Below are 26245 nucleotides of genomic sequence, written 5' to 3' on the forward strand. Positions count from 1 at the left end.
AGCTCAATAGTGTCGGCTGGTGTAGCAGCAGTATACCTTTCTGTGAATGGACCTGTTGGCGCTGTCATGCTCGGTAGTAAAAGTGCTGCAGTGGATTGGAGCGCGTGCGCACTTAGTAGGATTTAATCCGGTTATGTAAAGAAGATAACGGGTTGAGCAGCCTGTGCGTTGTGACAGTATTTTTTCAAGGCGGGTCATTTAGCTACCAAGATGATGTTACACTGAATAAAAGATGTTCCATGTAGACTTGAGTTTAAATAAACATTCATTCACTTTGCATGTAGGCCGTAAAACGCTCCGCCCGAGTCAGTGCATGACGCTACAAGTTAATTCTAGGGTTTCTGTTTCTTCATGTGAAGGAGGGCTTGAGGCTAAGCCCGCCCTCACAGGTCCTGGTCTCTGCTTGCCCTGCTCTGTGAGAGAGCAGCTTCACACGTAAATGAAACACGGAGTAGTCGATTTCAGTGCCCTGCGGAACTGAGCGGAGGGAAGCAGTGAACATGATCTCACCGAGCACAGCACGCAGTTTGTCGGAGATTCCTCGATGGTTTCTCGATTAAAACGATGCTAAGTTGTCACTGACGCCTGCCACGCAGCAGAAGATCAGAGAAGCCAAACACTAGATCGTTAAGTGACGCGGATCTTGCGATGCCACCCTCGGATGCAGAGCCGGGCATGAGCGGAGGCACGACGATTACTGCCCCGGCCCCAGCGAGCCATCCCCCCGGTGAACGCGCAGTGAGTGTGCTGTGGTCGTTTGGAAAATGCCTAGGTGCTCTTCTGCCGGTATACCTAGCAGGATACTATGGCTTCAGCATCAGCGTGGTCCTGCTCGGGCTGATGATCTACATGGGATGGAAACACAGTCGACTGGAGAAAGTAATGAGGCTCAAGTCTGCCATGTACCTCCTGGAGAACGAGAGGGCATTCACGACTGAGAAGGTTTTTAGGACCAAGCGGGATCTGCCACCATGGGTAAAGACCATCATTCACTGCAGTTTCTATCACCTGTCACATCTGCAACATCTGTCACGCTTAACTTCAGCTGCATCTTCACTACTTTGGACCACTCTGATAGGCTCTTATGCAGATTACTCATTTGTAATTGGTCATTATTTGTTAACAAGTTGCAATTATATTCAATCACACAATTAAACACAAAAGCATTGCTTCATGATGCATAAGCATGACTTTCCCTTTTGTATGCTAGAAAGCCTCATATTTAAGATAGAAATTCCTCGTGTGCAGAGCCAGGAGAATTACCCTAAACTGCTGCCACACAGAAGAATGTGATGAAACAGGAGGTGTTTGTACTGTAAAGAATTACGCAAATATTTTAACCTGCCCCTGGAAAAAAAGAATTATCTAGAATTTTGTGAAATTCTCCAAGAGCGTTTCCTGTTCCTGTTTCACCACAGTAGAGCTGCTGTTGCCCTTATCTAGCTCCAAAAACCTGATGACGCATAAACATCCTCCAGAGCAAAGCAGAGCCAGTGACCAGGACCACCATATGTGGACAGAGAGGGAGAGAGAATGTGTGTAGATAGGCCTGATCTCCAGATCTCATGCCTTTGTGGTTTGGAGGAAAGGCTGATGTGCACGTGGTTGGTAGTTTCCTGAATATTTTGCTGTGATCAAAGTAGTCCTAGTTGTTTGGTCTGAGTCATGCCTATAATTCATGTCCAAGTACGCAAACATTGTTTTGTAAAAAATATTACAAAGAAGGGATATTTGTGTTGTGTGTAATTATTGATCAAAACATAACCGAAGAATCCATGTTCGTCTGCTTTAATTTATTTCTAATACCAAGAAAAATATGACTGAAATAATCATCTTGCGTATTTGAGGTGCCAGGGCTGGAGGTCATTTCACACTACTGTGTTGCATTTCAGCTCATGCCTGTCCCATATTACTTCTCCACAGATCAACTTTCCAGATGTGGAAAAAGTGGAGTGGCTGAACAAGGTATGTTCTTCCATCGCATACTTTTACACAAACTCTCCGGGAGTGAACGTACATCCATACATTTTATTTCACCACATTTTTAGGTGATAAGTAATTTGTGGTTGTTTTCTGCAGATCTCAACTAACTTATATCAATTGGTGGTGCTTATTCTTGATTTATTCCCATCTAGCAAAGGATGATTGACCTGTGTAATAAACAAAGACATGTAATACCATCTTTTATATTAAGTTCCCCTAAAGATGGGCCTTTAGTATTTGCACATTTTCATTTAATTTCTGCTGCTTCAAGGAGTAATGATGAGTACAAAAGCAACAACCAAAAAAAAGCTGATTTTACAGTCACTGCTAGTCCCCAAGACAACAGTGATATACATTTTTATTTTAACACTTCCATATTACCAACCGTGTCGGAGATATTGCACTAAGCAGCATTCTAGTGCACTCAGATTACTTTTTTGTTACCTTGTCCTCCAAGGAGAGGGGGATTTTCAAGTGGGTAGACTCTATGGCAATGGTTTTAACCCTTTTTTAATCTAAGGCACACTTAAGATCAAGCCAAAATCTCAAAGCACTCCATAACAAATTAAAACAGCCTCTTCGAAACATACTTACAGTAAGTTAAGTTGTTGTTTAGTTGTAGTATTACATATGGTTAACAAATGCCCATGGCACAACAAGACTTGCCACAAAGTTTGAGAAACACTGCTCTATGGAGTCTGAAAAATAAGTGGGCATACTCTGTATTCCTGCGTGCATCCTGTAAGACACCACTGCTTATGTCGTTTCAAGATAACAGAGCTGGTTTTCTTGTGATAACAACTTTAGCCTAATTCACAAGAAAACTACGAAAATGAGTTGGTATGTGAATGCACGAGATTATCTGACTAAATGATTAAACACCAGGACCCTTAATGGTTGGCATTAGAATGACTAAAATGTTAACTAAATCTTAATATTATATTTTTTAACAGTTTAGGCCAGCCATCCTGATCCAGTGCTCTACTGTGAAACTGTAAAGCAGCAGCCTGACACTGGTAGCAACCATAGCTTTAGTTATTGTCATTCTGCTCTTTAACCCATTCATACGCAATGATGCGCTAATAGCAGTCATAGCATCTTGCAGGAACAGCACAGTTTAGCACTATTTTCATCAATAAAATGGGGATGAAGCCATTTATTTGCTGTGTCATGTTATACCAATATATAACCAAAACATTTTGACATGCTTTTTAGCACGGCAATGTGGATGTTTACCAGTGAAGAGGATTGAAGGCTGGCTGTGCTAGAACTGCTAACGTTAGCCACATTTAGCTAACCTAACGAGAGGAGTCTGGCTGCAGACCAAACGTTTTTAACAGTCGCTCTCACAGACTGTTCATCTGAGACAGTGTCACTGTCAGAACCAAAGTGTTATAATTTCCCAGTTTGAGATTTTTTTTTTTAATTCAACTTTATTCATAAACAACGTCTGACAGGTACAATTATGAAATGAACACATTGCAAATATTACAGACTTTGTCAAATTTTATAAATAAACAGAGAAAAGGGTTGATTAAATTGTGTAAAAAACCCGTTTTAGAAGTAGTTAAAGGAATGGTGGTTTGCTTTAGCTTTGTTAGCTTTAGCTAAAGCTACAAAGCTATGTAATTAATGTTACTAAATCAACCGATGTAGCTGTAAGCTTTATCAGCTGGAGCTTAAGCAAATGTAGCTAAAGCTAATTAAGCTAAAGCTAATATAGCTATGTAGATAATGCAACTTTGTAGCTTACATAGCTGCTTTGTGATCTTAGCTTTTGCTATTTTAGCTAGGTAGCTCCATAGCTCCGTTATCTATAGCTAAGTTTTCCTTAGCAACAAACAAGCTTTCACAAACATAGCTAAAGTTAACTTAGCTACGCAGATAACATAGATACATAGCTACGTTATCTCTGTTATCTGCATTAGCTGCATAGCTCCTTTAGTTACATAGCTATGTTAACTTAAGCAGCTAATGGAGCCAGGTGAGCTACACAGGCTGTGTAAGAATGTTTTCATGGAGGGAAAGCTATTGTCCTGTAAGAAGACTGTTGGCTCGACTTTATGAAATGTTTTATAATCAGGTTTTGCAGGTAAGGTTGTTAACCTCTGAATTTTGGTATGCTAACCCTTACCTTAAGCCTAAATGGAACTTTAAACTGATCATATTTGGAAAGTTTTAGTATGTATTTCTATTCTTAGATATACAGTGTCTTAGATCATTGTTTCCAAACCCTGGGGAGTTGCAAGGCTTTGTCTGCTCTGAGGCTGCCAATATTAGATAATATTGACTAAAGCCATGATGAAGCAGTTATTGATTAGTTTATACAAAGGTCTTTTGGTAAGAAAGGCATACATAGGCCTTTTTTTAGGTCATTGAAAAATCAAATAAGACAAGTTGATAGGAAAACAACTTGAATTTGCTAGTAATCCCTGGAAAATGTAGTAAAAGGAAATGTTTGGATGTATATTCTTTTTGGGCCTCCATATAAATGCACATGAATTGCCTCAGAAATTTTAAGATTACTTTCCACATGCAGCACTTTGTTCGATGGTTTACTGCTGCAAGCATTGGTCCAAAAGTATTCATTAGTCACTTCAGTTACTCCACATTTACATTTAGGATTAATAAAAGCATTTTTGTGGACTTGAAGTGACCAGACTCCTGCTGCAGCTTCTGCATAAGAGCCGATAATCCACTGGTGTAATTAAGAGGCAGAGAGAGTGTCTCAGATCATATCGCAGAACTCTTTGTCTCTGCCAGTACAGTAACCTCACATCGGCATGGGCAGAGTGTGGATATGAATACTAATAGCACAAAGCGCCCTTCTGAAGGGAAAAATGTAATGAACTCAGCGACAGAAGCTCATATTGTAGGATGGCAATTTGCTGCACTCATCTTTCAGCAGCCCACATCCCTCCTGCAGGCGTCCTGACATGTGATCCTCCTGCTCACACGCATCCTGCTCACTCACAGCCATTAAACAAACATTCATCAGCCTTGAAATGTTCTTACCTTTTATTATATTTGACAATATGTAAAAAAAGGAGAGCTAATGATGTCTGTGAGTAATGCTTGTGTGAGGCTGTTCTCTTTAATAGGATGCATCATTCTAAGTGCCTGTCCATAACTACATCATAAATAATGTAAAGGTTGGCCTCCTGCAGCTGTAGGCTGTTAGCTTCAGCAGTCTCATGAGGAGTTTGGAGGTCAGATAATCTGTGACCAGTATAGCTGACAAGACTTTGCACCTCGCTCTTACACCTCACACTGGAATGTTGAAGCTAACAGCAGTGTGAGGCTGAGTGGAGTGATAACACCGCTTCAATTAAAGATATTGATTTATGTTACGATAAAATGTATTGTTTACCTTAACAGTTTTTGGCAAATTTTAAAATGCATATTAAAGTTTTCTTCAAGAGCTTTGCAGTCTGATAGTAAAAACATAAAATATTTGAATTTTTAGAGACTTAATTCAAGGGATCCACAATATAAACAACACATCAGTGTCAGCAGATATTAGCTCAAAAACTTAATTATTGTACTGGCTGATATAGAAAAAAATCTGCCAGTATTTACGTCCCATATATCGGTTGTAGATAACAACCATTAGTATGGAAAAGTCTGTGGAGTTTAAGCCAGGACCAGCAAATCTGTCAGCTGAATTATTATCCTTTATCTATTCTTATTCCTTAAACTTTAGAGTGTGTTTTAAGGATTGAAATTGTAGGTCTGAACTACATTTATATAGCTGTATCAGCTAAAATTATAATGTTGATAACGGCATATAGACTACGGCAGATAATTGCATCCTGGCTTGATTCTTCATACATTTGGTGTTATGTTATTTCTGTGGAAACATTTCATATGTTTCTAACATGAACCAGGGTACCTTTTCATATTTTAGAGCATCACAGCAGTGATCCCCTAATAGTGGCTCATAGACCAGGTCTTGCCTACCGGTGCCGGGTTCTGGTACTTGAGGGGATTGTGTACAGGCCAGGATCACATACTTTTGTTAGAAAAGCCTGAAAAAGTGATTTTTGCATGATATGTCCCATTTAAGTTTCATCTGAAATGGTAAGGTTAAAAGAAGTCTTAGATTTCATTTGGATCTTGGGGCTACGTATCATTGTCATCAGCAGTTCAAAGGTACGACTAGATTCATCAGGGGTGCACAGGTCTTTGTTTTACCCAGAATTGAGAATGCTAAAGTGTTTTTTTTCTCTGGGAAACCCCCTTGGGCATTATCATAAATCATGCAACCATGAAATTGCTTTCTCATTTGAATTGAAATTCATTAGAAGGCTCAACCAATTTACTTTTAACTGGAAGGCACTTTGTTAATTTATTTCATAACCATTTATTGAAGCCTGAACTATTGTGCCGTTGTATTTTGTCCTCCTTTTTTGCAACAAACTGTCAGAGGCAGTTTAACCACAAGACAAACAGGTTGTGGTCACGGCTGTGTGAAGTGTGTGGTTATGTGTTTTTTTGTTATTTGCAATCATGTTCTGGTAAATACTTTTCAACCAAAGGTGCAATGAGGATACAAACCAGAAAACAAATTTTATTTTTTTGCAATACTTTAAACTAAGGTTGTCACAATTTTTGATATTTTAATGCTTTTTTTGATACCACGTGTGTTAATCAGTACAATATCTGTTATGTTTCAATTGTTATGAAAGGCAAAGCAGATGTACATTCATATTTCTAACCCAACGTGGCCATATGTGGAGACAGAGAATGAAAAAATACAATCAAAAGAGAGCTAGTGATGGTGTTGTGAAAAAAAACATGAAGATAATATATTTTGATTTATTTTCAGATAGTTTCACAGTGTTAAAACTAAAGAACTTAGAAACACACCAACACCTCTGCACAGACATGCAGGAAGAAACGGGGTTTACCTGATTGATGATAACAATGATTGCCTGCTGTGTCACAGCATCTACCCTGCTAATGGCTTGAATCACTAGTCAGCAAATATGTTTTATGAAGTCCCTTTACATCTCATACAGATGCAACATTCACAATAGTGTCAGTTTCAGACAGAGCAGAGGAGAGAGACAGTAAGGCCACCTGGTCCCTTTAAGTTTTTCTTTTTGTCCTGAACGTTGAAAGGACTAATCCCACCTCTACACTGACTCTGAAACATAAAACGTACTGTAGTGAAGATGACAGAGAGCAGAATCACTACAAACACTTCTTCTGGATTATTGATTATAATTCAGAGGACATTTTTTATTATTTGTGTATGTTTCTGATTTTGTTTTAAAAAATGGTGTGTCTAATTTTGGTATCTATTCAGCGACCGTTCTAATGTGCAGGTGGAAAAAAGATAACTAAATTAACAGGGTTTGGATCCCAAGAGGGTCTTTTTATGTGGGTGTGGTATCGAAACAGGTATCAATAAAGTTTGATTTATACTAGTATCACATTAAAATCCTGGTGTTGTGACAGTTCTTTATTTGATCGTAAATATGTTCCAACAAAACACTGAAACTTTTCATTGCATAACTCAGTAATGTGAAGAAAATAACCACTGCCTGTGTGCCTTGTGCCCTAGATCCTGCAGCAGGCTTGGCCCTTCATTGGTCAGTTTTTGGAGAAGCTGCTTGTGGAGACTATCGCTCCTGCCATCCGAGCCTCAAGCATTCATCTTCAGACTCTCAGCTTTACCAAGGTCAACATAGGAGATAAGGTAAATAAATTGCCTGTCATAGAAATATATTATATATATATACATATTTATATGCTCTCGGACAAGGATAATGCAGCTGGACCAAAGATGTTAATATGCATGAAGGTCTCTGGGGTCTGTTTGAAAGCATAAAGATTAATAACTCAGTCCAAACAAATGGTAATTTCCTTTCTTTGCTCATGTGATTTCACAATGTCTCGATCAATATTGTTTGCTCCATGTAAAGCAGCTGTTGTGTTCACAGGCTTTGAAGGTGGCTGGTATAAAAGCTCACACTGAACACGATAAGAGACAAGTGATGTTGGATTTGTACCTCAGGTAATGCAATGTGCATCTTGATTTTTGCAAAAGTTTCATATTTATGCTCACTCACAAGCATTCAGAGAGGTTAGACACTGAAAGTTTCCATCATACACCCCTGTAGAGTTTGCACATGTCTGCAAAAGGAGATCATTGTTTATTTAACCTTGTAAAGAAAACAGCTCTATCATTACTTAAATCAGCTGCTACTCCTGATTAAACATTTACTTCTGCATATGACAGTTTCTCCTTACTACTTCTACAGCTATGCAGGTGATGTTGAAATCAATGTTGAAATCAAAAAGTACTTCTGCAAGGCTGGGGTCAAGGGAGTCCAGGTATGAGAGCCCATATTAAACCATTCAGACTGTTTTCAGTCATAGTTAAATGTGTATCCTTTAAAGTTATATTTTCTCTTCGTAGCTGCATGGGAAGCTGCGTGTGATCCTTGAGCCTCTGATTGGAGATATTCCTCTAGTTGGAGCTGTGACAATGTTCTTCATCCGCAGACCTGTGAGTGTAGCAGCAGTTAAATACATCTGACTGTGTTTGTATCTTGCTGCATTTTTATCATATGCTTTCATACTTCTCATGTGAATAGAAACTGGACATCAACTGGACTGGGCTGACCAACCTTTTAGACATCCCAGGGCTCAAGTGAGTTAGTCTTCTAAAGCTGTGTGTAGATTATTTTGAGGGTGTGGCTGTGTTGATCTGTTGTGTCTCTGATGTTGTTTTTGCTTTTTTACAAATGAGGTGTGTCTGATTGTGGTGTAAGGTTAAAGAAGATTAAAGTTGCAGAAAAGTTTTGCAGGTTGCAGCTTTTTGAACTGATGGATTCATTTCAGAGATTTGATATTGATGAAGCCACAAGTATAATTGACATTTTCCTTGAATACAGACAGAAATTTTAAAATTTGTTTTAAAATCTGTTTTTACATACTTAAAGGCTAAGTATGGCAATATCCATTTTTTCCCATAAAATTCTCTAAAAAGACCAATACCAACAATGAATCTTGGTCTCTGTAAAAGGTAGCATGATATAGCTTTTTCCTTGTGCCACAAAGGTCTGTGTTATCTTTTGCTCTTTGGATTTTAAAACAGATATTACATAAGAAAAAAATGCATTTTAATTTGTTAGAAAATAGAAAGATAGAAGATGAGCAAACATTTGGAAAAGGAGAAACGAGAAAAAAGAAACTAAAAACCTCCATCCATTTTCTATACTGTGGAGGGAGGGGGGCTGGAGCCTATCCCAGCTGTCATCGGGCGAGAGGCAGGGTACACCCTGGACTGGTCGCCAGTCAATCACACGGCTGATATACAGAGACAGACAACCAGGCATTCTCACATTCACACCTACGGGCAATTTAGAGTCACCAATTAACCTGATGAGCATGTTTTTGGTGGTGGGAGGAAGAGGAAAAGAGAACCCATGTGTGCACGGGGAGGACATGCAAATTCCACACAGAAAGGCCCTGGCCCTGACCGGGAAGAGAATCAGCGACCTTTTTGCTGTGAGGCAACAGCGCTAAACCCTGCGCTGTTGTGCCACCCAAACTAAAAACCCTGTTTTAAAAAATTATTTCCTCAGATAAAGTGACCGTTACTGTGTGACTGAAGTGTGTCACCTTTCAAAATAAAAGTCCTTTACTAGATTCCATAAAAAGAAGCAATACAGACAAAACAAAGGGAAAAACAAGAACTTTGGTTTCTGTCTTCTAGTCTTGATAGGAATAGTTGACTAAAATTGATTTTAAACTTTTCTTACCTGCTTTTGACATTACAAAAAAAAATGTATTTAAAACAAAAAAAATCCTTCTTTAAAAATGATTTTGATATCCTTAGTAGAAACAAGTCAAAAACTATTGACTCACAAGTAAGTAAATAAGTTATGTTTTCATGCTGGTTTACATCTAGCTTCATCAGAACAGGCACATGAATTAAACCCTTTAGTCAAGGAAAATATATTGTCACTTAAATTGACTTCCCCACAACTCTCTCTGATAGATTGAACCAGTCTGGTTTTTCTCTGCCAGTTAGTGAAGATCAGTCAGTGTCAAAGACAGTGACATTGGTCAGCACCTGACCAATCAGCAGTGGTCCAGAAAGTCTCAAACTTCCTGTTTCCTCCAGAGTTTGCAAAATTCTTCTTTCTATCTTTTTCAGTCCTCACACTATCATCAGAACTAACCATGATAAGATAATGAAACTCACTCATTATAAAGGTGAAAGGTAGTGCTAAATGTCATGAAATAAATAAAATAAATATTGAAGCACCATATTTAAACATATACCTGTTCAGGGGTGTAAAATGTCATCTTTAAGAAATATGGCCAAATATACTAGCAACCATACTATGGTTATTTTCTTGACAAAAATCTCACAATAATCTAGCAGTACAATAGTACTGTGTAGTGAAGTTAGATAATGATAAGGTATATTAAAAAATTAAAGAGTGATCCAGATGTAAATTCAAATTTACAGAAATTAGGTATAAATAGTAAAAAAAGGAGTGATTGTTAGTCAGTTTTAAAGTATTATCGCAGTTTCATCACAGTTAGGTGTTTTATATCCTTTTTAATTTTTACTGTGAGCTTATTACTGCAAAAAAAATCATTAAGAAATATAATGTTTGGGATTTCTTTTTAAGTTTTTTGATAGAATTATGAGGATAAATAAAAAATATAAATACTGTACTATATGTAATTTTAGTCCGTTTTACAACAGTATAACAGTTTCATTTTACTTTAAAAGTATTAATCAGTATTTATTTTAATTGTGAGCCTTATCAGTGCCCAAATTTACTTAATGCATTAATATTTATGATTATTATAGGTTTCCTGTCAGAAATGTAAGATAAAAACTGGTGGTACTACCATAACTTATAGAGTAATCAGAAATTAGTTATGTCTTTCTTCTAAATGAGGTCAGAATCTAAAGGTAACCTCACCATCTATGATGTCTCTGAACCTGTCAAGAAACATTGCAGCCATCTCAGATACTCTATGAGGTTTGGCCTGTGCCTCCTCCTTGCTCCATGTCCTAAGTTTTATGGAGAAGCAGCGTGTTGATTCCTCTGTGAGGTTTCCATATATACCCCAAAAATAATCGTGTATAAAATAGTTTATATTTAAATACATTTTAATGTCTAAGTAAATTTTATGTTTATTTAATTTTCCATTATGAACATTTTGATATGGATACACTATGTTTCTTTTTTTGTTTTGTTTTGTTTTTTGTTTTTTTACCATAAATGAGTGAGAAACCATACATGGTCACTCCGTTCACCCTGATTGTAATCATAACAGTGAAATAAATATATATAAATGACACAAGTGAATGAGTCTAGGGATGTCCACCAATGATATTCTAAGACTTAAAGGGGACATATTATGCAAAAATCACTTTTTCAGGCTTTTCTAACAAAAATATGTGCCCCTGGCCTGTCCTCAATCCCCTCAATACCAGAACCCCCCCCCTTCAGGAGGAGGATCAGGAGAGCCACGTCCTTTTAGCCACATCCAATTCCTGAGAGGGGTGTTGTCAGGGGCGGAGTCAGACAGGTCATTTACATTTAAAGCCACAGACACAGAAATGGCTCATTCTGAGCAGGGCTGAAACAGAGGGGTTTTTTTTTAGACATACTAGAATCTAATACTGGAGTGTTTTTATAGCAACAGACTCCTCAGGCATGTTTTGGAGACACCTGAGAATATAATCTTGTCTTAAAAGGGTAAAATATGTCCCCTTTAAATTAAGAGTTTCTAAATATATCAATGAGGGCCCGTTAAAGGGGCTCATCCGCATCAGAAAATAGTCCCTAACAAATACAGTTTTCACTCTTTTTGATCCAAACCCAGCTGTCTAAGGAGATAACTTATATATTTACTTTTATTATATTTTTCTAAAGCCTTTTATAAGTATTTACTGCATTGGTTTCCAACCTGGGGTCTGGGGCCCCCAAGTTTATAAAAAAAAGGGTTTTTGATTTAAAACAAAAAAAAAATAACAGGTGACCTAATTTCTCAGGGCTTTATCAATGACACATTTAAAGTCAATGTTGATTTTGACAGCATCAGAAACTTTTTTTACCCTGTGGTTGTGTGACAGACAGAGACAGAGAAGAATTTGTTGGTTTTGTTCTTTTGTCTTTGGTTGTGATTAAAAATATTGAACAATGCCAACCTTAACCTTTAACTTGTTAAACTCTAGATCATACTGGTGCTCTTTAAGTCAGTATGAATATTATGACTCCATGCGCTTACATGGAGGTAGATGTACAGGCCTATAATGTAAGGTCAGACTGTTGATGTAGAATCAACTATTGTACAATAAAATAGAATATGAAGTTAAGTCCAACATGATTTAAACTCTCATATTCAAGGTGACTGTACAGTAGCTAATTCTACTCTGTGATTTATGATCTTATATAATTTACTTTTGTGAAAATTAGATTAAAGCATTGTCAGAAGTGTTTATTTGTTCCCTCTGGCAATACTTTCAATGAAACTGTTCATTGTTTTCTAACTGTATTCATCTTTTAGAAGGCATTGGCCAACATGATTTCACAAAATGAAGTCCTCATCGTTAGCCAGTGGATGCCTCCTGTTGGTTCTGGTGCTGAGAACCTGAATATCATGTTATTTCTGCATGTTCATATGTTCAGCAGTAGTATCTAGCTGTCTCTGTTTGTCTTTGTGTCACCACCCTGTGTGTCCCCAACATCATCCTGGCATTCATTTGCAGTGCCATGTCGGACACTATGATAATGGATGCTATAGCCTCCCACCTGGTGCTCCCCAATCGTCTCACAGTCCCCCTGGTGGCCGACCTGCACGTTGCGCAGCTCCGCTCCCCTCTCCCACGGGTAACGGTCTCAAAAATGAATGGCGTGGAGGGGCATGGACCCCCACAGACTACAACAGATCTGTCTGACATGAGTTGAAAGCAAACACAAAGTCATTTAGCAAGTTCACATTGTGCATGAAAAATGTGTTTTGACTCCTTTTGTGCATACTTTTTAGGGAGTTGTGCGCATCCACCTGCTGGAGGCTGAAGACTTGACTGCAAAGGATACCGTCATTAAGGGTTTGATCGACGGGAAGTCAGATCCTTATGCTGTCCTGCGTGTAGGAACCCAGATCTTCACTTCCCATCATGTAGACAGCAACCTGAACCCACAGTGGAGGGAGATGTTTGAGGTGAGAGTCTGAAGTTACCAGAAATGAGCTGAATCAAACAAACAAGAGATATACAACTTTGCCCTTCACACCAGTTTGTGTGCTCAAAGTTATAGCCTGCTGTTTGTGCCCTTGTTTGTAAATGGCTTTTGAAGGAAGTCATTGGTTGTAAATTTTGTCATCCAGAGATTAGGTTTGTGAAGATTTTATCAACTTCCTTGGTAGCAGGAAGCCCCTGTTTCTGAGATAAGTGGTTCTTGTGAAAGCTGCTTACTCAAGACACTTTTATCTTTATCGTGTCTTATGAAATTTAAAAGACTGAATTCATTTTAAACGTTTAACAGAAGTGAACCTTGCCATTGTGATTCTGTTTGCATGTCCTTGTGTCATGCGTGGCTGTGTCTATATTTGTGTATTTGTTGTGTGTGCTGCGTGTTTGTCCATTTATGTGTGTATTTTTGGTGTATGTGTCAGGTGATTGTCCATGAAGTACCTGGTCAGGAGTTGGAGGTGGAAGTGTTTGACAAAGACCCAGACCAGGATGACTTCCTGGGCAGGTAGCTTATTCATTCATGCTCATTTACTCTGTCTCTTTGTGCTTCTCGTGTCATTTCCATCTCTGCTAACGCCACGATTCTGTCAAAGTTTCAACCCATTATTCATTCATATCTTCACTGATCCTCTCTTGATCACTCTTTCAGGGTAAAAGTGGACCTTGATATTGTGAAGAAAGCCAGAGTTGTGGATGATGTAAGTGGATATGCTCATGGTTGTCACAAGATTCAGACTATTTAATAAACAACAAGCATAAGAATGCAGTTATGATATTGTCTGGCTCCTTGTGAGTGCAGTAATCCTGTTAGCATGTGATATTCAGCCTTCATGTGCTTCCTCGTGATCGTGTCTGATCTCTTTCTACCCTGTCGTCTTTTAAAGGCTTAAATAAATCAGCAAAATGAAAAAAGCATGTTTAATGAGTTCACTGTTTCATAAACAGTGGTTCAACCTGAAGGACGTCCCATCGGGCAGCGTTCACCTCCGGCTGGAGTGGCTCTCTCTACTGTCCTCTGCTGACAGACTCAGTGAGGTGAGTCTAATCATGCTCCATGGGTCCTTATTTTTGCCAGATTGGAGGTACATCTATGAACAGTTACACTGTAGATAAATCTACTTAAAAGTATCATAGAACTATCTTTTAATTATTATGCCTTGTTATATTTTAGATTTAATCTTAATTGTTTTAATAATAGCTTTATCTATAATTTCCCTTCAAAAACCATCTACAAGGTGCAGACAAGACTTTAAGATAAATCAAGTTAAAACAAGCAGAGATGGGGAAAAAAATATCCCTACAAATAACAGAAGGCCCTAATAAATAATGAAGTTTTCAGCAATGTTTTCAAGTGGACAGGGAGTAGGCTAATCTGAGATCCTCTGGCAGGGACTTCCAACGCTCTGGAGCCTGAACAGCAAGGGCTGGATGACCTTTAGTCATGAGTCTAGATTTAGGAACAAACAGAAAGTTCCCCCCAGAGGATCTCAAACACTGACCATGTGCACAAAAAGTTACAAGATCAGAAAAATAAGATGGTTTATGGTAGAGATACACAGATTGTGAAAATTGCAGCCGATGCCAATACCTACAGTGGCCTGGAAGTGCAATACAAAATTACAAAGTCTGAAATACTTCTACTGAGCTTGAAACAAATTTACATAAAAAACTTTTACATTTCATAAAAAACTTTGCATTAGCAATACACTTTTTCAAAATTGTGAAAAAACAGACATTTTACAAAACACATTTACCAAAAGTCCAAAAGAAAATTAGGGCCTGAAACACTTTTTAAAAAATCTGAAAACAAATTTACAAAAATTTCAACACAAAATAACAAAGTCTGACACACTTTTACAAAACTTGGAAAAAATGTACAAAACGTTCAATACAAATACAAAGTTTGAAACACTGTCACAGAGTTCTGTATTGGACTTTTTGTAAATTTTTAAATGTATGTCTTTCATGTATTTCCTCTCATGCTGTGTGCATCTTTTGTTCATCTTCCAGGTGATCCAGAAGAACCAGAACTTGACTAGTAAAACAGCTGATCCTCCATCTGCTGCCGTCTTAGCTATCTATCTTGATCAAGCTCATGCTTTGCCTGTAAGATTCTCATCATTTAAATCCCCTTTGTCTGATGAACATTTAAGATTCATGTTTTCACATTAAAGTGCTTCATATGCTTTAGATGAGAAAAGGCAACAAGGACCCGAGCCCGATGGTGCAGATTTCTATTCAAGATGCAACTAAAGAGAGCAAGGTGAGGATAAAAGCTGATCTTTCATTTGTGCAATGAAGTAAAATTAAGTCAAAATGAATGTAATCTATTCTGCTCTTCAGACCTGTTATGGGACTAACAGCCCTGTGTGGGAGGACGCCTTCACCTTCTTTATTCAGGATCCTCGTAAACAAGATATTGACATTCAGGTAAGTCATTTTCAAGTATTATTGAGCTGATGATTGAACTAGCAGTGAGGATTTACATACAATTACCCCCAAGGTGTTGAAGTGATAAGTCTAGCTCATTGATTTCCCTGTGGTTAAATCACCTCTTCTTGTTGTCTTCAGTAAGTTTCTCTTTTTAATCTTCTATGATTGCTTTTTCTATTGCTTTAATCACAGCTCTGCATCTTCTACCTCTGTGGTTTTTTAATCAGGTGAAAGATGATGACCGTGCTCTGTCCCTGGGCAGTCTGACCATCCCTCTGACCCGTATTCTGGCCACACCTGAGCTCACCATGGACCAGTGGTTTCAGTTGGAGAATTCTGGTTCAGCCAGCCGGATATACATCAAAATAGTGCTCCGGGTTAGTTTTTGAGAACATACACTCTTTTATGTACACTCATATGTGTCAGTTAGAGCTGCACAAGAGTATGATGTGGTTTCAGGGTTTCAAGCCCTGTTGTTGCCCAAACTTTAGACTTTGAAATCCAAGCAGCTGTAGCCTCAGGAAGTTTATGTCTGACACGTGCTTCAGTCATTCACCCACACACACATTCCTTTAAAATCAAGATCTCAGGTTTTAACTTAGCACAAGTCTATGTCTATCCAAGGAAGGTGGATCTTACTGAGCATAAACCTGGGCTCCTTGTTCCAGAATTATTTGAGCAGGCTAGAGCTTTTTTAATGGATTAGATCAAATCTTGAAAGATGGGTAGTTAAAAGAGGATCACAAACTTGGATAAGATCAGGTTTTCATTTGGTTAAAACCTTCAATTCAAAGCTTTTGAGTGGGATAACTTTTATTTAGAAATAACTTCAATGGGGCGCAGGTGGCCTAGTGGTTTGAGGTGCCCCCCATGTGCGTGGACGGCCCCGAATTTGAGTCTGGCTTGGGGCCATTTACTGCATGCATCTCCCCCGCTCTCGTCCCCATTTCCTACCCTGTCCACTGTCCTTCTCTATCAACATAAAGCCACAAAAATGCCCAAAATAAATCTTAAAAAAAAAGAAAGAAATAACTTTATTATCCTCATCCAGGCACAGAGGCTCAGGCTGAATTACAGGAACACTGCTGTAACAAGAAAAACTCCAAGTTGGTCAAACAAAACATTTAAAAGATATTTTGATACTTGAGACAGTTTCTATATTTTGCTCTTTGATTGCTGAATTGCTACTAGATGGCTTATAAGAGAGATTTTATATTGTGTCTGGATTTGATATGCATGTTTCTGATGAAGTGCACAGTATATAAAGTCCACCACCAGAGGGCTCTCTCTCAGAATAATAAAAAGATAACTTGAGACGTGTTGCTTAAATCTGTACGATGGCGTATTGCATTCACTTGAAAATAAAAAATATCCTCCTGTTTTTATGACATAACTATCTCATAAAAACAGGAAAATCAAAAATAAATTAAAAAATCCTGTTTTTATGAGATAGTTATGTCGTAAAAACAGGAGGTTTTTTTTATTTCAAGTGAATGCAATACACCACCGTAGATCTGCACACTGTCGCGAGTTTCTTCTCATTTCTCACCAGGTGTAGCTACTAGATAATTGACTATATTTTTTATGTTATTTCACATAATGATAAAAGCTATTAAAAGTGGCCTTCCTGGTTGATGCTGCTAGCTACTCATAAAGCACTCTGGGATAACTTGCAGTGTCAATGGGGGGAGCTGTAGTTGTGGTCCATCATAAATAAACAGCACAAAACATAAATTATATACAATGCCTATAAAAATATTCACCCCCTTGGATGTTTTACCCTTTTATTGATTTTGTATATCCGTCATGGTCATTATAATTGGATGTTTTTGACCAAAACATTTTTCAACATTTTAATGTCAAAGTGAAAACTGATTTCTACAAAGTAATGTCAGTTAAATAAAAAATCTGTGAGGTAAAATAAGTGACAGCATAAATATTTATCCCCTTCAAGTCAGTATTTAGTAGATGCACCTTTGGCTGCAACCACAGCACTGAGTCTGTGTGGAGAGGTCTCAGTCAGGCTTGCACATCTGGACACTGCAATTTTACTCTATTCTTCAGGTTGCAAGTCCAGCCACAAATTCTCTATTGGATTGAGGTCCGGGCTATGACTCAGCCACTCCAGATCATTCACCCTGTTGTCCATTCCTGTGTAGCTTTTCTGTATGCTATAGGTCATTGTCTTACTGGTAAATACATCAACAGATACAGCTGTATCTGTTACAGACTGATTTAGACTGTCCTCCAGGATTTTCCTATATTTTACCACATTCATGTTACCCTCTACAAGCCCTTTCAGGGCCAGCTGCCGAGAAGCATCCTCACAGCATGATACTGCCACCATCATGCTTCACAGTGGGCATGGTGTGTTTGTGGCGATGTGTAGCGTCTTGTTTAATGGCAAAAAAGCACAATTTTGGTCTCATTAGACCAAAGAACTTTCTTCCATTTGACCATGAAGTCTCCCCCATGCGTTTCGGAGAACTCTAGTTGAGATGTGACATGAGTTTTCTTCAGCAGTGGCTTTCTTTTTGTCACTCTCCCATAAAGTTTTGACTGGTGAAGAACCCAGGCAAAAGTAGTTGTTTGCAGAGTCTCTGGTGGATTTAACTCCAGGGGATGTTCAGTGCCTTGGAAATTTTTTGTATCCGTCTCCTGATTATAATTCTCAATAGCCTTTTCTCTGAGCTGCTTGGGGTGTTCTTTTGTCTTCATGGTGTAATGGTAGCCAGGAATACAGATTAACCAGTGACTGGATCTTCCAGACAGTTGCCTACATTAAAATTACTTGAGATACATCACTCAGGCGATCAAAAAATGAGTAATTTTTTGATCAATGCAGATATTACATGGCAAACATTCTACATAAATCTACATTTAAGAAGCAAAATTGAGACAAAAATAAGATAAATAGTTGAAAATTGTTGTTAAAAAGTTGACTTCCAAATTCAAATTCAGATTAACCTTTGAATATCCAGAGATTAGAAAATGTATAGTACTTTTAAATGGGTTCTAGCAGCTGCACCTTCAAATCCACATCTATATTCTAGTTTTCACTACATTTATTCCCAAGGCTTTACTCCCTCTCCTCACATGACTGAAATAAACCACAGCACATAAGAAGAGGATCCTCAACTTTTTTCCCTGCCTCTCCATGTTCATAAGGACATGTTTCCCTTTTAGAACAGGAAAACGTGTCTAGAAATCTGAGTTTTCCCATCTTTGATATCAAGATGCATGGATGACATCGGTCATGTACAGCTTTGACATTCACTCGCCATAATATGTCTTTCTTAGGTTTTGTGGCTGAGTGATGATGCCACTCCAACAACCCCGTCTCCTCGGCCCTTACCCTCTGGTTCCGGCCCAGGTCAGGGGGGAATCACATCAGAGCTGAATCCTATGGGGCCAGGAGGGTTAGCTAAACCTCCACCAGCACGACCACAGCACACCACGCCAGACCCAGAGTTTGCAACTGAGGTACAAGACAAACAGCAGCACAGTCCAACAAGCCTCTTTGGTTCCCTATGTTAACATTCCCTGCTGTTTTTCTGTCCACAGGGGGTTCTGCGTATCCATCTGCTCGAGGCCCAAAACCTGATAGCAAAGGACAACTTCATGGGAGGCATGGTGAAGGGAAAGAGTGACCCCTATGTAAAGATCCGAGTGGCTGGTATCACTTACCGTAGCCATACCATCAAAGAGAACCTCAATCCCATCTGGAATGAACTCTATGAGGTATTTAGTTCATTTCACACTCAAGGAGTTTATTCTTATCCTTATTTTATGGAAAACATTGGTTATATATTAGATTTTAATATTGTTCTTTTCTATAATGTAGGTGATTCTGACCCGGCTTCCTGGTCAGGAGATCCAATTTGAACTCTTTGACAAGGACATTGATCAGGATGACTTCCTCGGGAGGTAAACACTGAAAAAAAATTATCACAGTGTGTTTGACTCTATTGCTTTTATAACTGAAGAGAAATGTTTCAACCACTATGTCAGTACCTATTTGATCCTCTCTCCACAGGTTCAAGCTTAGCCTACGAGACATCATCAGTGCACAATTCATTGATACGGTGTGTTTCACACTTGGTAGAAAATGTGTTAAACCTGAGTAAAAAATATGATTTGCATTTGATATTTGCATAGTAACCCAGATTACTGTGCCCCTTCTTTGTGCAGTGGTACACTCTCAATGATGTGAAGTCAGGACGAGTTCACCTGGTGCTGGAGTGGCTGCCCAGAGTGTCTGATCTCCCTAGACTAGAGCAGGTAATATATGCATGCTCTCTCTCTTATTCATTGTTTTCTTTTATCAGTATGAATAGGTATTTAAGGGTAAGATAGCAATGATTTTTGAATTTTAGTATAATTAAAAGCATTAACTGTTGTGATTTTTTTAAACTGCAAAGAGGATTTAAATAACAATAATCAGTGAGTTGTAACTGACGACCAAAACGAAATTAACTGAGAAGATTTTGAAAATAAAAGATACAGATGAATGTATGGAACTTAAAGATGTAGAGCCATGTCCTTTGACGGCACAATATTTTCCCTAAAATTTTAAAATTCACCTGACCATATTTCCCATGTTCAAATGTATGCTGTTGCAAAGATGTGTTCTCCATCATAGAGACTGAAAATCAACCAAGAAATAGGAACATACAATATTTAAACATCAAAAACAATACAATATCCCGAGTAGTGGAGACACACAAAGCATATACAACTAACAAGTGATGAAAAGGGAACAAAAACACTTACTGCATTGTACACACATTTGAAAATGAGCAGGAAGAGGTATGCATTATTTAACAGATTATTATTACACTTCTGTATTCAGACAAATCCATATCAGAATTTTTAAGATTATTCCTATATATTTTATCACATTATGATACAATTCTTATCACAGGTATAAATCATGCACAGAATATATTTCTCAGTCAAGATATGCAATTTTATAAACGCACCTAAATAAATAAAAACATTTTTATAAAGGATATTAATCTGTGTCAAAAATAACTACTGTTTTTGTTATTCAAAAATACATTTTATTAATCAAATATATAAATATGTATTCAAATTTGTGATACTTAAACACATGTAATTTCATACACTTATTTATTTGTAGCATATGTTGAGATGCCATTTTACCATTCTGCAAACCTTTTTATAAAAATGAAGTCATACATGTTTAAACAACTGAAAAAACAATCTATCCAAAAATTTAAAGATGATATTTACAGCAGAATTTTTTAATAAAATACCTTGTAATATAAAGGTACATTTGAGAAATTTTGACTGTAAGAACAGTGAGGTAGTTTGCTCCCATTATCCAGCCTTATTTATGATCAGAATAAGTCATGAATGTATTGCACTCTTGTAATTGTTATCTCAAACTGAGCTTTCTGCTCAATCAAAGCCTGGTTGGTGTTGTTTTTCTTCCTCCAGAGCACTGACTGCATTTTTCAGTAGCCCTGGAGAGGTCCTTAACAGCTTGACTGTGGGCCCTTCCTTTTAAACCCACCGCCAGAGTAGCCTTGATATAGATGTGGCTGTAAACCCTCTGCAGCCAGGCTCTACTGGTTGCATCTTAACACTACAGCTGTGTTGTTGCACATCATCTGCATCTTCGGGTTACTAATGTACTTTCATAATCAAATCTAAAACAAATTATATACCCCAAATTCCTTTTTTCTTTCAAAATAAAAGCTGGTCTGTGTAAAATCAGATGGTCAATTACCCTTAATGTAAGAACGTTAGAATTTTGAATTGTTTGGCATCCATGGTAAAAACATGAAGAATATTTGAATGTTTTTTAAATTTATTTAGGTGTCTGCACAAATACAATTCACACATGCAATTAAGTGGGCCTAGTGTGCAGACCTTTTTTGCTCCTCTATAATGAAGATATCTGTCAGGAGTATTTTCACAGCAACACTTTTCAATTATCCTGCCCTAAAATCTTGAGTGATGAAACCAAGTGATATGACAACAATCAATGATTTGCTTCAGGTCAATCATGGTTTGCATTGGAGGACTTGATTTCCCTCTTAGTGTGTTGCCATGTAACTGCAAAAGTTGTTTGAGTAGTGAAGTCTAAGAACAGATTGTTGGTTTTACTAGCAAGCAGATGCATACTCATGGAGGTAAGGCTAAATTCTTGTCTGATGATTGCCAGTGGGATCCACATGTGTACTTCAACAGATGTACTGCAATACTCCTCTTCTTCACATTGACTTTTTCTTGCATAAAATCAAGGAGCATAGATTGACTTCAGATAAATCTTGTAGTGCAGCTGGAAAGTTTAGTGTAATGAGTCGTTTGAAATAAATAATAAAGAACCCTCACAAAAAATTTTGCCTTTCTGGGCCAAACACCAAAGACATGGTTCTGCACAGAAAATGCATTTTATGGTTCTGCAAAAGTGAATATGACTCCCTCAAAGTCTGAGTTAATCAAACAGAGGAAATATCTTACAAAGATAGCATCTTTTAAGTTGTGCTTACTTGGGTTTCCTGGCTGAGCTGCAGTGAAGAGTTGGTTTGCACTGAGGTTCGACCTGGTTCACAAAAATGGCAAACGCCTCATGTTTACTTCATCTGACTTTAAGAGTATATTTAAGAGTATATTTTTTGCACTTTGAGAGCCCAGCGCTATTTTTTCTGTCACAGATGTTTGATTGCTCTGGTAAATTCAAATATAAGCAGTTTTATGTAACGATTTTTTTATTCAGCGAGTGTCTGGTAATAACAGAGAAGTATGCTAAAATTATGAACTCCCTTTGAAAGTGCTTTGTGTTTATATTTACTTTCAAATCTTTATTGGTAGAAACAGATTCAGCCACAACTTTGTTATTGCACAAGAAGTTTCACAAAGCTCACTCTTCTTTTCTTTTCTGTCTGTATATCATGATTTCCTCTTCCCATCAGATCCTGCTGTTTCAGAGCCAGCAGTCGTACCAGAACAAGGTTGTGCCATCAGCTGCTGTGCTGTTTGTGTATGTGGAGCGTGCCCATGGTCTGCCGGTGAGGTCATACATACAAGTCCTTTGGGTTCTATTTGTTGTTTATTGTGCAGAAGAACAATAGCTGCTTTTAGAGGCGGATCATTACATATGACAGTGACCTAATGCAGCTGCATTTATATAGCAGATTAAATCAATGCTGATGAAATGTGTTTTATTTTAATTAAGTAGGGGCTGTTGATTACAATTATTGCAATGTACGATTCTTTGTGTGCTATTTCAGTTGAAAAAGAGTGGAAAAGAACCCAAAGTTGGGGCTGACGTCATCCTGAAAGGTGTTTCACACAGAACCAAGGTATCTTTAGACTTTTAACATAAAGTTATGAGTATAACAAAAAAAATATGTTTAAAAAAGTCACAAAATTCTCCTGTTTATTATTTCCTAAGATTTGTGAGCGTTCAACATCTCCTCGTTGGGATGAAGCCTTTCACTTCTTGGTTCGTGACCCTAAAGAGGAAACGCTCACAGTGAAGGTGCGATATCTCCGTAGACTATGATTCCCATTCCCATTTTGTACCAACTTACATTAAATACGTGCTCTTAATGGGGTTGTTAAAGCGAACTCCAAAGCTGACATTTCTGTAGATATAAGAAAATACAGAGAACAAAATGTTTTTGTATCAATGTGTTTGTAGCTCTCGCACAGCTGGGGTCAGGCCCTCGGGTCCCTGACTCTCCCTCTCAGAGAGGTGCTGGTAGAGCCGGGCTTGGTGCTTGATCGCTGGCTCAATCTGGAGGGAGCGCTGCCAGAGAGCCAGATACTACTGAGGGTCGTTCTTAAGGTAATGACAGTTCACCCTTATTATTTTCACATTATTTAAAATATAAGTATGTGCAAATGTGTCAGGAGGGATTTTCCTGTAGAGAGCAAAAATATAGGCTAGAAAACCAAATCTGCTCCTGAGCTAAGTAGTTTGGTTATTGTTTTTATTATTTTGGAAGTGTGATTATTTATTTCTTGCTTGGAGTAAGATAAAAAGATTGATTTAAGCATGTTCCAGGACTTAGACAGAAGCGGAACCTGGTGTGATCTTCTGTAGCTCATCTGCTTTGAAGTTCATCATTGTACTGAATTGTTATTTGAGTTTTTGTTGCAATGATTGTGGGCAAGACATTAAGTCTTTCTGCATAAGAGTTTTGTAAACTGTGGCTCTTTTTCTGGCTCTAAAACAAGTTAAAGTTAAAGCTTTTTTCACAGCAGTGATACCATGCTAAACTGGTATTTTTTTCCCTTTATTTCCTCCAGATCTTGGACACTCAGCTGGCCGTGTGTCGTAGGGCTCCAGGGGAAGTAGGTAGTGATGTTTCAGAGGAGGAAGTCATTCCCAGATGGGTGCCTTCCCATCTCGACATCAGACAGAGAAGTGGATACACCTTGTGAGTCATACACTCTCACTTTACAGCTTTGTATTTGTCTAATGGGGAGAAACCTTTCATTGGGGCTGGACTTTTTTTGTTTTCAAGTTTTCTGTTCTGTGTTTTAGAACTGGTGATTGCTCAGTCCAAGCAGGACAGGTGAAGCTAACCATTGGCTATTCAACAGAGGAAAGCAGGCTATTCATCACCGTTCATGCCTGCAGGTCTTGTTGTTTATATCATATCATCCTACTTTGGCCTGAAGTATTCTAGTAACTACAAATATTGAAAATATATTTAACATCCACAGAGCCCTCGCTGCCTGCTCCAAAGACGGTGCAGACCCTTATGTTACCTTCATCCTGCTGCCTGACAAAAAGGCAACAACCAAGAGGAGAACTGCCACGAAGAAGAGAGACCTCAACCCAGAATTTAATGAGAGGTAATACAAACAGACACCTGTGAGTCTGAAGGAAGTGCAAGGATGTAGACGGACTTTTCTAACATATTTTCTCTGTCGTTCTGTAGGTTTGACTTTGATTTCTCTCTGGAGGAGTCCATACAGAGGAGACTGGACCTGTCTGTGAAGAACAGCGTCTCCTTCATGAGCAGAGAGAGGGAGCTAATAGGCAAGGTAAGTAACATCAGTAAGGTCTGAAACACTTAATACTGTTATTTAAATCCATTGTTTTTGCTGTAGTGCTTATGGGATGGACATCGACATAAAATGTAAATTTTTGCTTGTCTTTGTTTTCCTCAGTTGCAGCTGGACCTGGACCAAGTTGACCTCAAGGCTGGCGCCCCACAATGGTAACGATCTGGGCAGCTTCTATGATATAATTTGAGTTTCATCACCACATCAGTGTTTAAATATTACTGTCTTTAAATCATTTAAAATTGTCTATTTTTGGTTTTCCAGGTACGATTTGGTGGCAGAGGCCAACTAGAAGAATCCACCTGAGGTCTTATATCCTATATTACAATAAGTGTTGCTTTTGTGATCTGTGATTTGTGTAGTTGTTTATTCAGCTTATATTAGTATTTTCATCACTGAAGAAAACCATCACGACATATCAGCTCCACTAAAACAGTCCATCAGTATTTATCAGAAGAAACCCGACATGTAGCAAATCATCCGTAGTGTGTCACTGTGCTAAATCCTGCTCTCTTAGACAGATTCTTCAGTAGAATATTTTGGCTGAATAGATATTTGATAATAATGCAACTGTGTTGCAGAAAATACCAAGTTTATAAATGTTTAAAGCATGTTGAAGTCCTCTTTGTATGATATTTACAAAAGGGCTTATACTGTGTTTAATATCTAGATGTTTGACAATGTTGTATGGATTTACATCATCCAACACCTGAAAAAAAAAGATTCCTATCAATTTTATTTTTTACAATCCTCTAATTATTCCAGAAATTACTTTTTTAAATCTATGTTTATATTATTGCCTTAAGTATTACAAAACTGTGCACACTTTGTCAGTGTTTATGAATTATGTTCTAAATGAAGTTTTATATGTTTTAACCAGAGCTCTCTTAAAGTTACTTTTATAAATTAAAACCGAGACCCTCACATTTACCAATGAAAACAGAGGTATGATACTGTAAGCATAGTCTAAATCACTGTGCTTTTATGAAGAGATAACTTTGTATATGTTGAAAACACATCCCTGGTGTTCTTACGCACATTTTTTTTGCCTGTGTTTGTATGTGCTTGTAGAGCTGAACGCAACAGGCTGAAGCTGTCGGCCTTTTTTAATTTTTTTTAAGCAAGACAGTCAGGACCATAGGGTAGCAAGAAATGGGACATTGATGAACCAACTCTGTTAATGCACCACAGACAGACTAATGCTATTTTACGGTAGAAAGGAAGTCGTGTTTTGGGGTCAAACTGTAGAAGATAAACTGCTGAGCTTTGACATTATTTGAACATATCATCAAGTATTTGCTAAAGTTGTTGATTAAAGTTTGCACTCTCATTATTCAATCTGCTTTTGTCACTTGATTTTTGTGTCATTTTTTTTTCACAATACATCTAGCTATACACTTTTGAAAGTGTCAAATATTTTACAGTAACCTGTGGTAAGGTGGGTCTCCTCTGGCAAGAACATAGCAGAGTCAACCTCATTACAAGGCAATACACACTGATGAAGAACATGCACTATGTGTCCTTTAGGAACACCTAAAG

General features: G+C 37.9%; 1 protein-coding gene across 1 annotated transcript; it reads left to right on the plus strand.

Annotated features, from left to right (window-relative positions):
* The first annotated feature begins 411 nt into the window (after positions 1–411).
* esyt1a (extended synaptotagmin-like protein 1a) lies at positions 412–26028 on the plus strand. The gene is made up of 31 exons (XM_041799030.1): positions 412–975; positions 1924–1965; positions 7553–7687; positions 7932–8005; positions 8253–8325; positions 8411–8500; positions 8589–8644; positions 12737–12857; positions 13015–13191; positions 13645–13727; positions 13872–13920; positions 14168–14257; positions 15233–15328; positions 15414–15485; positions 15566–15652; positions 15883–16032; positions 18956–19138; positions 19220–19396; positions 19500–19582; positions 19692–19740; positions 19847–19936; positions 22600–22695; positions 22918–22989; positions 23082–23168; positions 23331–23477; positions 23942–24072; positions 24180–24275; positions 24362–24493; positions 24580–24685; positions 24812–24861; positions 24971–26028. The coding sequence occupies exons 1-31, from the start codon at positions 649–651 to the stop codon at positions 24996–24998; spliced, it is 3249 nt and encodes a 1082-aa protein (XP_041654964.1). The 5' UTR covers positions 412–648; the 3' UTR covers positions 24999–26028.
* The last annotated feature ends 217 nt before the right edge of the window (positions 26029–26245 follow it).

Source organism: Cheilinus undulatus, linkage group 11, assembly GCF_018320785.1.
Source record: "Cheilinus undulatus linkage group 11, ASM1832078v1, whole genome shotgun sequence".
Lineage (NCBI taxonomy): Eukaryota > Metazoa > Chordata > Actinopteri > Labriformes > Labridae > Cheilinus > Cheilinus undulatus.